Below are 10,190 nucleotides of genomic sequence, written 5' to 3' on the forward strand. Positions count from 1 at the left end.
GACGCCTTTAAGCTGGCGGGCCAACTCCCTATGGATACCAAAGGCTGTGGCAAGGTTCTATAATACACAAATCTGTGATAGCTCCATGATTTACCTTGCTCTCTGCTCTCCTTACCTAAATTTTTTCTTTCTTTAGGGTTATGGTCTGTCTTCATCATTGAAGTCGTTGCAGCTTTACCCACAACATTGTTCTTTATTAGTGAATCAAACAGCGGAGTTTTGTTCCCATATTAATTATAAGAAAATTATTTGGAAACAGGGAGACTGAATTCCTTTATTTTGACTAAGGCTCAGTAGTTTAACTTCTCAACTCCCAGCCCTCGAGCTGGAGCCGATTAATTGCTCCAGAGGTTGCCCATCTTTCTTATCATCCTAGGGCCACTCCGAGCTGCTAGTGGATTCGAGCCTCTGGAGACTCAGATTTTGGGTTAGCAACGCCACTTCCTTCAGACTATGCCACCAGAGCTCTAAAGTCAGGAGCTTAAATTTCTGGCATCTATATTTTTTTCCACTCTAAACGCCAAGGGTCTCCATTTGGGCGCGGCCAGGGACCCGTGGAGAGACTCTTTTGGAGAGAGATCTCAGAAGTTTCTCCCTTGCTCGCTCTAGCTCTTCAGAGCACCCTTGTCCTTTCTCATGCTAGATCTTTGAGGCCTAAATTTTTTTTAATTTTTTTTTTGCATCACCAAATCGCCGAAACTGGAGATGAAATCAGATGCAATGCCGTGCCCAAGTGAGAAAAGTGAGACAGTTTCGGGTCCCACAAGCACCATGAAACAATCTCGTTTGTTCTGCAACAGCAAATAGACAACTTACGCTCTCAGAGCCAACAATTCACACACTAGACACGATCTCTTCCTGCCCCCGCGCCGGAAGAGCCCCGCGCCGGAAGAGCCCCGCGCCGGAAGAGCCCCGCGCCGGAAGAGCCCCGCGCCCGCCATCTCTTCACCGGGGAAGCTCTGCCCCACCAACTCTGCACTGGAACGCCTCGCTCCGGCTGGGCCCTGCCCAGTAACCCCGGTTTTACCCTCCCCCTTCTCATGCCTTCGGCTTTAACGTCACTGGTGCGCCACTTTCCCAACATGACGGCCTTCCTCTACTCCGTGGGCTTTGGCCCTTGGGTGAGTAGTCGACCTGGGAAGGGACGTTAGCGGCAGGGAGCCATGGAGGTGGTGGTATTGCAGCGGTCTCACTTACTTCCACCCGCAGGCCCTGGCCGGGAGCCGACTATTGCCTTGGGTCTGGCGCGCCCTGCATACGTCCTCCGCCTGCGCCAAGGTGAGCTCGGAGAGGGAGGGAGTTTTGGGCTTTTCCTAAGGCCTTCGGCTTGGAGTCACTGCTCCTCTCTGCTTTTAGAACAGGGCAGCTCGAGTCCGTGTGGGCAAGGGGGACAAGCCAGTGACTTACGAAGAAGCGCACGCTCCACACCACATCGCGCACCGCAAGGGTTGGCTGTCGCTGCACACAGGTGAGGGCATGGGACGGGGGGAGCGGCTGCAAGTGTGGGAAGGCGTTCATTTAAGGGCTACAAAACTAAGCTCTCCCTTTTGATCATTGTATTAAAGAACAATGTAAAACACTGTGTAAGAACAAAAGTAAAAGAGCACGTGTCAGAGATTTTTTTGATTCACTCAAAGACTAAAAACAGTTTAGTTGGAGCTGACCCTCCAGCGGGTTTTTAGTAAATCACAGGAGGGGAGATTGGTCATCCTTCTCCCATGGAACAGCTGGTGGAATCGAACTGCCAGAGGGGTGCAGCATTTGGATGAGCGACGCAATAGTAATTAACAACGCGGATGCCTCAAAAACGATTAAAAAGAGCAATAAGAAACTGGGTATATGTGGATTTGATATGCTGAAATTAATTTAAAAATGGATGCAATACTGGTTTTATCTGTGGAGTGATGGGGATATCAAGTTATTTTGCACTCCTTAAGGATGCTTTATGCACAATATTAAATGATCCAGGAAGTATTAAAAGAAGCTGGAAAGAATTTAGTCACAGTTTCGAAAGGAATTGGCAGACACAGAAGAATCTCATGAAACAACATGAGCAAAATCCTGTGGTGATGAAGGAAGAAGTTCAAGCTGCTTTGAAGGAATTAGCAAAACATAAGGCCCCAGGAATAGATGTTATGCCAATTGATGTATTTCAACTATCAGATGCTGTCCTGGATGTGCTCACCAAGTTTTGCCAAGAAATCTGGAGAACAACCACTTGGCCAACTGACTGGAAGAGATCTATATTTGTTCCTATCCCAAGGAAAGGTAACCCAACAGAATGTGGAAACTACAGAACAATCTCACTGATTTCACATGCAAGCAAGATTTTACTGAAGATTATCCAAAAATGACTGGAACAGCACATCAACAGAGAACTACCAGAAGTCCAGGCTGGGTTTAGAAGGGGTCGTGGTACTAGGGATATTGTAGCTGATGTTAGATGGATCTTGGCTGAAAGCAGGAAATACCAGAGGAATGTCTGTGTTTCATTGACTATGCAAAGGCATTTGACTGTGTGGATCATAATAACAAACTATGGCTGACTCTGAGAAGAATGGGAATCCCAGAACACTTGATCGTTCTAATGCAAAACCTATACTTGGACCAGGAAGGAAGCAGTCATCAGAACAGAGCAAGGGAACACTGCATGGTTCAAAATTGGGAAGGGCATACGCCAGGGATGCATCCTATTTCCGTACCTTTTCACAAGGTTGGTGGACGATTTATCAACAGTCTGTGTTATGACACAGATTATGCATTATCAACAGTCTGCAGATGACACAACCCTGCTTGCTGAAACTGAAGAGGACCTGAAAGACGTATTGCGATGAGAAAGTATGCTGTTAGGGACCTCTCCAAAGTACTGAAGAGCAATGGTATCACTCTGGAGACTAAGGTGTTCCTGATACGGGCCATGGTCTTTGCAGTCATTTGCTGTGCATTAGAGAGTTGGACAGTGACTAGGAAGGATAGAAAGAGAATTGATGCGTTTGAGCTGGTATTGAATGTACCATGGACTACTTAGAAAACAAACAGGTTCATTCTAGAGAGGGTTAAACCTGGCTGCTCATTGTAGGCAAGGACTCTGAGGCTTTGTCTGACATACTTTGGACATGTTGCACGGAGGAACCAGACCTTGGAGAGGGATGTCATGCTTAGGAGGGTTGAAGGGATAGCGAAGGAGAGGAAGACACTTTATGAGGTAGACTGAAGCAGTGACTGGGTGTGTCAGAGACAGTGAGACAGTGAGATTGGCACAGGACAGAGCAGGGTTTAGGGCTATTGTACATACGGTCGCAATGAGTCACAAGTGACTCGATGGCAGATAACAATAGCAGTTAACCTGGTTTTGTGAGGTGAACAAAAGCTCAGATGTGAAAAGATTCTGCTCTCTCAGACTCCTATCACTCAGAGGAGTGCATTCTGAATAATGCCATTTTCTGACCCCAGTTCTAACTGCAGTAGAGTCACTTTAGTCTCAGTCACCCCCATGTGACAGTAGAGCTGTGTTACAGGGATTTCTGGAGTGCTCTGATGGCTTAGTCGTAAGGAGTTGTGATGCCCACCCAAAGGCATATGTTTTGAATCAAGTTGAGGAGAAAGATGGGCAGTGTTTTCTTATGTGATAAACTGCCTCTGAAACCCACTGGAGGGTCAAATGTAAGTCAGTTCTAACTCTATAATACTTAACAACAGCAACGAATATACGTTTTCCTGGGCTCTTAATTTTATGGGAGCTGGTTGTCAGCTTTTCTCTCTTGCTGTTGGTTACCTTCCAGACCTTAGGTTAACGGTTGAGTGCTAGACGGATTCTCTATCTGGTATCTTATTTTGTTTATTTAAAGAGTTTTTAACTTCGATGTTTGCGATCCATCTGGAGAACTTAGAGATTCCTGTTCTCTAACCTCAACATTAAGAAAACAAAAATCAATAAGCAGCATAATGATAGGTGGAAAAAAGATTGAAGTTGTCAACAGTTTCATTTTACTTGGGTCACAATCAACACCTATGGTAGTAGCAGTCAAGAACTCAAAAGATGTGTTGTATTGCCATCAAAGACCTCTTAAAAATACTACTGAGCAAAGATAGCTCTTTAAAGACTAAGGTGCACTTGACCCAAATTAAGTATTTTCATATGCATATCAAAGTTTGACAGTGAATTAGGAAGACTGAAGATTTGTGTTGGAAAAGATTAACGAATATACCGTGGGGTACTGGTGAAACTTCAGTTTTCATACTTTGGACGTCTAGCTAGGCAAGACTATTCTTGGAAAGGGACAACAAAACAAACCAAATAAAAAACAAGTTTAATTTGCAGGAAGTGTAATAAGGGTGCTGCTTAGAATTAAGACCATACTCAAAATACGGTCTCATATACTTTCAGCATATTGTTAGCAGAGATCAGTCCTTGGGAAAAGACACCATACTTGGAAAAATATAGAGTCTGGAAAAGAAAGCAAGACCCTCAACATGGTACATTGGCACAGTGACTGCTACAGTAGTTTTGAGTTGAGCGTGGCAGAGAGAGATGGTAAGGTGCCAAATGGGGCAAGATTCTGGTTCATAGGGTGGCTATGAGTCAGAATTGACTTGATGGCACCTAACAACATCCCTTTTCAAGTTCTGTTTCTGAAAATAAGAGGTGACCATGGAGAATTTTTTAAATAGAAATAAGGCATTCAGATACTGTGATAACCTACTGGCAGGTTACTGATTCTGGCTCTAAGGAGATGTCCCTAGTCTCAGAAGTGGCCACTAGCATTCATCTCCGACCTATGAATTCATTGATCATTTTCTATACAGCAGATGAAAAGGTACGGAAAGGGAGTTAAATGGGAGAAAGAGTGTGGGTGTTGTGTCCTAGATTTACATCTTAGTTCTCCTTTTGTAAAACAATAACAGTTCTTTTTTTTCATAGGATTGGGTTGGAAATTTAATGGGATAATGTATTTTGAGCTTTCACATACTCCCTACTGGCAGAGGAAAAGAGAAATGGGTGTGTGGTGAGAAATAGATTTGTGTGCTCATTGCTTTTGGATGTTACCACTAGAGTGTTGGCAAGTTCTACTGCAGCAAGATTGACCCCTTCCATGTTCTCTTCTCTTAGGAAACCTAGACGGAGAGAAACACACCGCAGAGCGAACAGTGGAGGATGTCTTCCTTCGAAAGTTTCTAATGGGAACCTTCCCTGGTTGCTTAGCTGACCAGCTGATCCTAAAGCGCCGAGCTAACCAGGTGGAGATCTGTGCCCTAGTGCTGAGGAACCTGCCTGTGCACAAGTTTTACTTTCTTGTAGGCTACAGTGAAACCCTCCTTTCCCACTTTTACAAATGTCCTGTCCGTTTGCATCTCCAAACCGTGCCCTCGAAGATAGTGTATAAGTACATCTAGAATGATGGTCACTTTTTTCTTCAAATTCAGCCCACAAAAGACAGAAGAACTTGAGAGAATACATTCCCTTAGAGTATTGAAACATTGTTTTCCAAAGCTGCTACTGAATAAATCATTTTATTATCTTGCCTTTCAGTATTTCCTTACTGTTCAGAGGAGTGAAGTATAGCAGAGTTTTTCTGAAAGCTTCAGGTTTTCCAAGAAAGCTATCAGTGGTCTGAAGTTTAGGTAATGGTTGTGTTCTATTAGGCACTTTGCCAAAAGTTCCTTATAGTCTCTCTAACTAGAAAGACTCACTTTTGGGGATTTTAAGCTAATCAGTGTTTTGTTTTTATTTTTTAAATCAAGTCAGTAAAGATGTTTATCAGATGGACCATGATACTTGCTTGTAACTTTATTCCAGAGAGAATTGCTATTAATATTTCGCTGTATTTGCACATCTTCCTTTGTTCTAGAAGGGAGCTCTTGTAACCTAGTTGGTAAGTAGTGCTACCAACCCCAAAAGGCAGATGGTTCAACTCCCATCAGCTGTTCCACAGGAGAAAGATAGACAATGTCCCATGTGATTTATATCTTCTGAAAACCCACTGCAGGTTCAGCTATGAGTTCCACCTTCATGGCAATGAACAACAGTAACCTTTATCAGAAATACATCAGTGTATACTTTCCATTCACTAAACAAACTTGATAGCATAGTGCATAGGAGATTTGCTGCTAATCAAAAAACTGAAATTTTTTGGTGTCCTGTATATACCAATGGCTGCACTGGTAAGAGACAGGTAGTCTCTTTCTATTGTGATAATACTGTTATGTACTGTCAGGTTGGAACCAGCCCATAACTAATCCTCCAGTGAGTTTTCAGAGGCAATAAGTCACACAGGAGGAGATTGCCTATCTTTCTCCCAGAACACTTAGTGGATTTGAACTACGTGCCTTTGGTTTGGCAGCATTGATTTTTACCACGAGGCCACCAGACTTTCCTCTGTTGTGATACACAGTCTTGGAAATTTGATGGAGTGTCAGCCTGAGTTGAAGCCAACTCCATTGCAGTGAGTTTTGAGACTGTATAGCAGAGATTTAAATGCTTTTAATAAATTACTGAGCAGAACATTCCAAAATACTTGCCTTGATGAAATGGAGAAGATAGGGATGGTTAAGCTTCATGAGACTCGAAATAGGTGAAGGGGATAGACATGCACATAAATGAAGGAAAAGCATTTTGGGGAAATGATAAAGGGGGGAGGGTTCTGCAGAGTAAGAATTGCTGACTGCTAACCTTGACCATGATCCTCACACGTAACATCTTTATTCTGATCTAATCTTGAACTTGACAATGACTTAGACTGACCTTAACCCTCAATTACATCTTCAAACCTTGAACTTAACTCTTGACTCAGCATCCTGATCTTACTCTTATCCTTACTTATCCTTACTCTTGCACTTATTCTTTAACCCTGAGCCTTACTCTGACCCCGACACACAGCTTGAACACCCAGACTATCTTCTGATTATGTCCTGTAAGCTTGACCCTGATTCTGTGATTGACTTTGACCCTGAATCTGATCTTGAACAGCAGATTCACTCTTAGTTGGACATTGATGCTCATAATGATCTTGATCTCATGGTAACTCATCTTGGTTTTAGTAATAATACAATCAGATTAATCATGAATCTGACCTGGACTATCATCCCTTTCCTGAGCTTCACCTGATGCTAACCCTTACTGACCCTGCACTTGGTTCCAACTTAAACCTGAACCAAACTTTTTAATTTATTTTAATGGAAGTTTACAGAGACTTTGGATTTCCATTCATTCATTGTTCACACTTTTCTCCGAGTTCACTGTTTGAAAATAAAAAAATAAATAAAAATTTCATTGTTCTACAGTCCCTCCACAGTCCACTCCATTATGAAGCTTTCATTCTGCTGAACCAAACTTTCACCCAAAGTATTTATTTAATTGTGATGACTGAGAATTTACAAATCATACTGGGGTGTTCTTTATTTTTTTTCAGTGAGTCATTCAAATTTTATTTTCTGATATATATATATTTGGAATTAGTTAATTATGTTGTCTAGTTAACGCATTTCTCTTTTGTCTTTGTAATGACCGTTTGCACTCTTCTTGGATGATACATTTGACATCCACCCACAATGCATTAGGTCTTTGCTTATTGGTGTTCAAGGCCTCAAACCTGTTCCTGAGATGGTTCTGAAATTCAGGTAGGATGAACTCAAAAGTCATATTTTGCTTCCCATGGATTCGGTTTAATTTTCCTCACCTTCAGCTTGAACTTGCATGTAAGTAGTTCGTGGTCTGTTCCACAGTCAGCTCCTAGCTTAGTTTTCACAGCTGATATTGAGCTTCTCCAGCGTGTCTTTCCGCAGATGTAATCGATCTGATTCTTATGCATACCATCAGGTGAAATTCATGTGTATAACCTGCCTTTATGTTTCTTATAAAATGTATTTGCAGTGAATAAGTCATTGATTGTGCAAAACTCAATCATTCTATCTCAAGCTTTATTTTTGTCACCAAGTCCATGTTTTCCAGCTACTGATTCTTCTTTGTTCGCAACTTCTGCATTCCGAAGGGTGACCCAACAGAGTGTGGAAACTATAGAACAATATCATTGGTTTCACATGCAAGAAAGATTCTACTGAAGATTATCCAAAAACGACTGGAACACCACATCAGCAGAGAATTGCCAGAAGTCCAGGCTGGGTTTAGAAGGGGTCGTGGTACTAGGGATATTGTAGCTGATGTTAGATGGATCTTAGCTGAAAGCAGGGAAGGGAATACCAGAAGAATGTCTATCTGTGTTTCATTGATTATGCAAAGCTGTTTGACTGTGTGGATCATAGCGAACTGTGGCTGACTCTGAGAAGAATGGTAATCCCAGAACACTTGATTGTTCTAATGCGAAACCTATACTTGGACCAGGAGGCAGTCATCAGAACAGAGTGGGGAAACACTGCATGGTTCAATATTGGGAAAGGTGTACGCCAGGGATGTGCCCTATCTCCATACCTTTTCAACCTGTATGCAGAGCAGATTATCCGAGAGGATGGGCTCTATGAGGCGAAGTGTGGCATCAGGATTGGTAGAAGATCTATTAACAATCTGTTATGCAGATGATACAACCCTGCTTGCCTAAACTGAGGAGGATCTGAAATGCTTGCTGCAGAGGGTCAAGGACTGCAGCCTTCAGTATGGATTAAGGCTCAATGTTAAGACAAAGATTCTCACCACATCAGGATGGATGGTAAAGAGATTATTAACAACTATAGTTTGCTTGGCTCCACGGTCAGCACTCTTGGTACCAGTAGCCAGGAAATAAACGTATTGTGATAGGAAAGTGCTGTTAGGGAACTTTCCAGGGTACTGAAGAGTAATGGTGTCACTCTGGAGACTAAGGTGCGTCTGATACAGGCTATGCTCTTTGCATTCACTTGATATGCATCAGAGAGTTGGACAATGACCAAGGAGGATAGAAGGAGAATTGATGTCTTTGAGCTGTGGTGCTGGAGAAGAATATTGAATATACCATGGACTGCCAAGAAAACAGAGTCATCCTAAAGAGGCTTAAACGAGGCTGCTCCTTGGAGGCAAAGATGCTGGGGTTTCGTCTGACATACTTTGGACGTATAACGAGGGACAGGTCCTTGGAGAGGGACATCATGCTTGGGAGGGTGGAGGGACGGCGCAAGAGGGTAAGACCCTCTATGAGATGGATTGATTCAGTGACTGGGATAATCGGGATGGGTGTGTCGGAGGCAGTGTGATTGGCACAGGAGAGCAGGATTTAGGGCTGTTGTACATAGGGTTGCTATGAGTTGCAGGTGACTCAGCACATAACAGTTAACCCATATTGTATAATGCCTTTTCCTTCACCCAGCTTGGTGAATGTCTATTACTTGTTAATTGTTCCTCCCCTTTTTTCCTCCTTTCATAACTGGTTCCAATAATCTAAGAATGACTCTGTGTGATCCCCAGGTAGCTGTCCTCCAGATTTCTTAGCACAATCTGGTGAGCACGTCCATGACAGCATGTGTTTGTTGAAATATGTCAATTGGTATTCCATCAATTCTTGGGGCTTAATTATTTGCCAAGTCCTTCAGAGCCACATGTACTTTCTTTTTCATCACCATAGGCTCTTGATCATATGTTCTTTGAAATTCTTCTGTGTCAGCAGTTCTTTTTGGGACAGTGACTCTGTATACTCCTTCCATCTCTTAATACTTCTGGATCATTCAGTATATCCAAGTTTTATGACTAGAGTCTTGAATTTGTTCTTTAGTTCCTTCAGCTTAAGAAATGCTGAGCAAGTACGGCCCCTGTGATTTTCTGACTCTAGCTCCTTGCACATTTCATTATAATACTTTGGTTTGTCTTCCCATGCTGCCCTTTGAAATTTTCAACTCCTTAACTTACTGATTTTTTCCCTTTGCTTTAGCTCTTGGCACTCTAGTGCATTATTCAGAGTATCTTCTGACTCTTGACTTTTGGTCTTCTTAGTAATGACCTTTTGCGTTTTTTGGTGGTGGTTTTTAAAAATTTTTTTTATTATTTCAGTGAAAATTTATAGAGACTTTGAATTTCATTCATTCATTGTTGCCTTTTCTCCCCACCCACCCCTCCCTCCCAGTACACTTCCCTCTTGAAAAGTAAAAGAAAAATTATTCCATTGTTTTACAATCCCTCCCCCCCAGGTCCACTCCACTATGCAGCCTTTGCTCTGCACTCCCGTCATGACAAAAATACCTAATCACATATCCCTTTTAAACAGTTTTCT

General features: G+C 42.5%; 1 protein-coding gene across 1 annotated transcript; it reads left to right on the plus strand.

Annotated features, from left to right (window-relative positions):
• Positions 1-1,082: 1,082 nt before the first annotated feature.
• MRPS24 (mitochondrial ribosomal protein S24) lies at positions 1,083-5,394 on the plus strand. The gene is made up of 4 exons (XM_006892176.1): positions 1,083-1,121; positions 1,210-1,278; positions 1,357-1,468; positions 5,111-5,394. The coding sequence occupies exons 1-4, from the start codon at positions 1,083-1,085 to the stop codon at positions 5,392-5,394; spliced, it is 504 nt and encodes a 167-aa protein (XP_006892238.1).
• Positions 5,395-10,190: the final 4,796 nt, after the last annotated feature.

The sequence above is a fragment of the Elephantulus edwardii genome, unplaced genomic scaffold, assembly GCF_000299155.1.
Source record: "Elephantulus edwardii isolate Elephantulus edwardi_28Jun2011 unplaced genomic scaffold, EleEdw1.0 scaffold00111, whole genome shotgun sequence".
NCBI lineage: Eukaryota > Metazoa > Chordata > Mammalia > Macroscelidea > Macroscelididae > Elephantulus > Elephantulus edwardii.

Excerpts from the sequence above, each read along its gene's own strand:
- MRPS24 (XM_006892176.1), top strand. The coding sequence starts at position 1,083 with ATGACGGCCTTCCTCTACTCCGTGGGCTTTGGCCCTTGG. Across the intron at positions 1,122-1,209 it reads CCGTGGGCTTTGGCCCTTGG|GCCCTGGCCGGGAGCCGACT; the intron begins GTGAGTAGTCGA and ends TTCCACCCGCAG. Across the intron at positions 1,279-1,356 it reads CGTCCTCCGCCTGCGCCAAG|AACAGGGCAGCTCGAGTCCG; the intron begins GTGAGCTCGGAG and ends CTCTGCTTTTAG.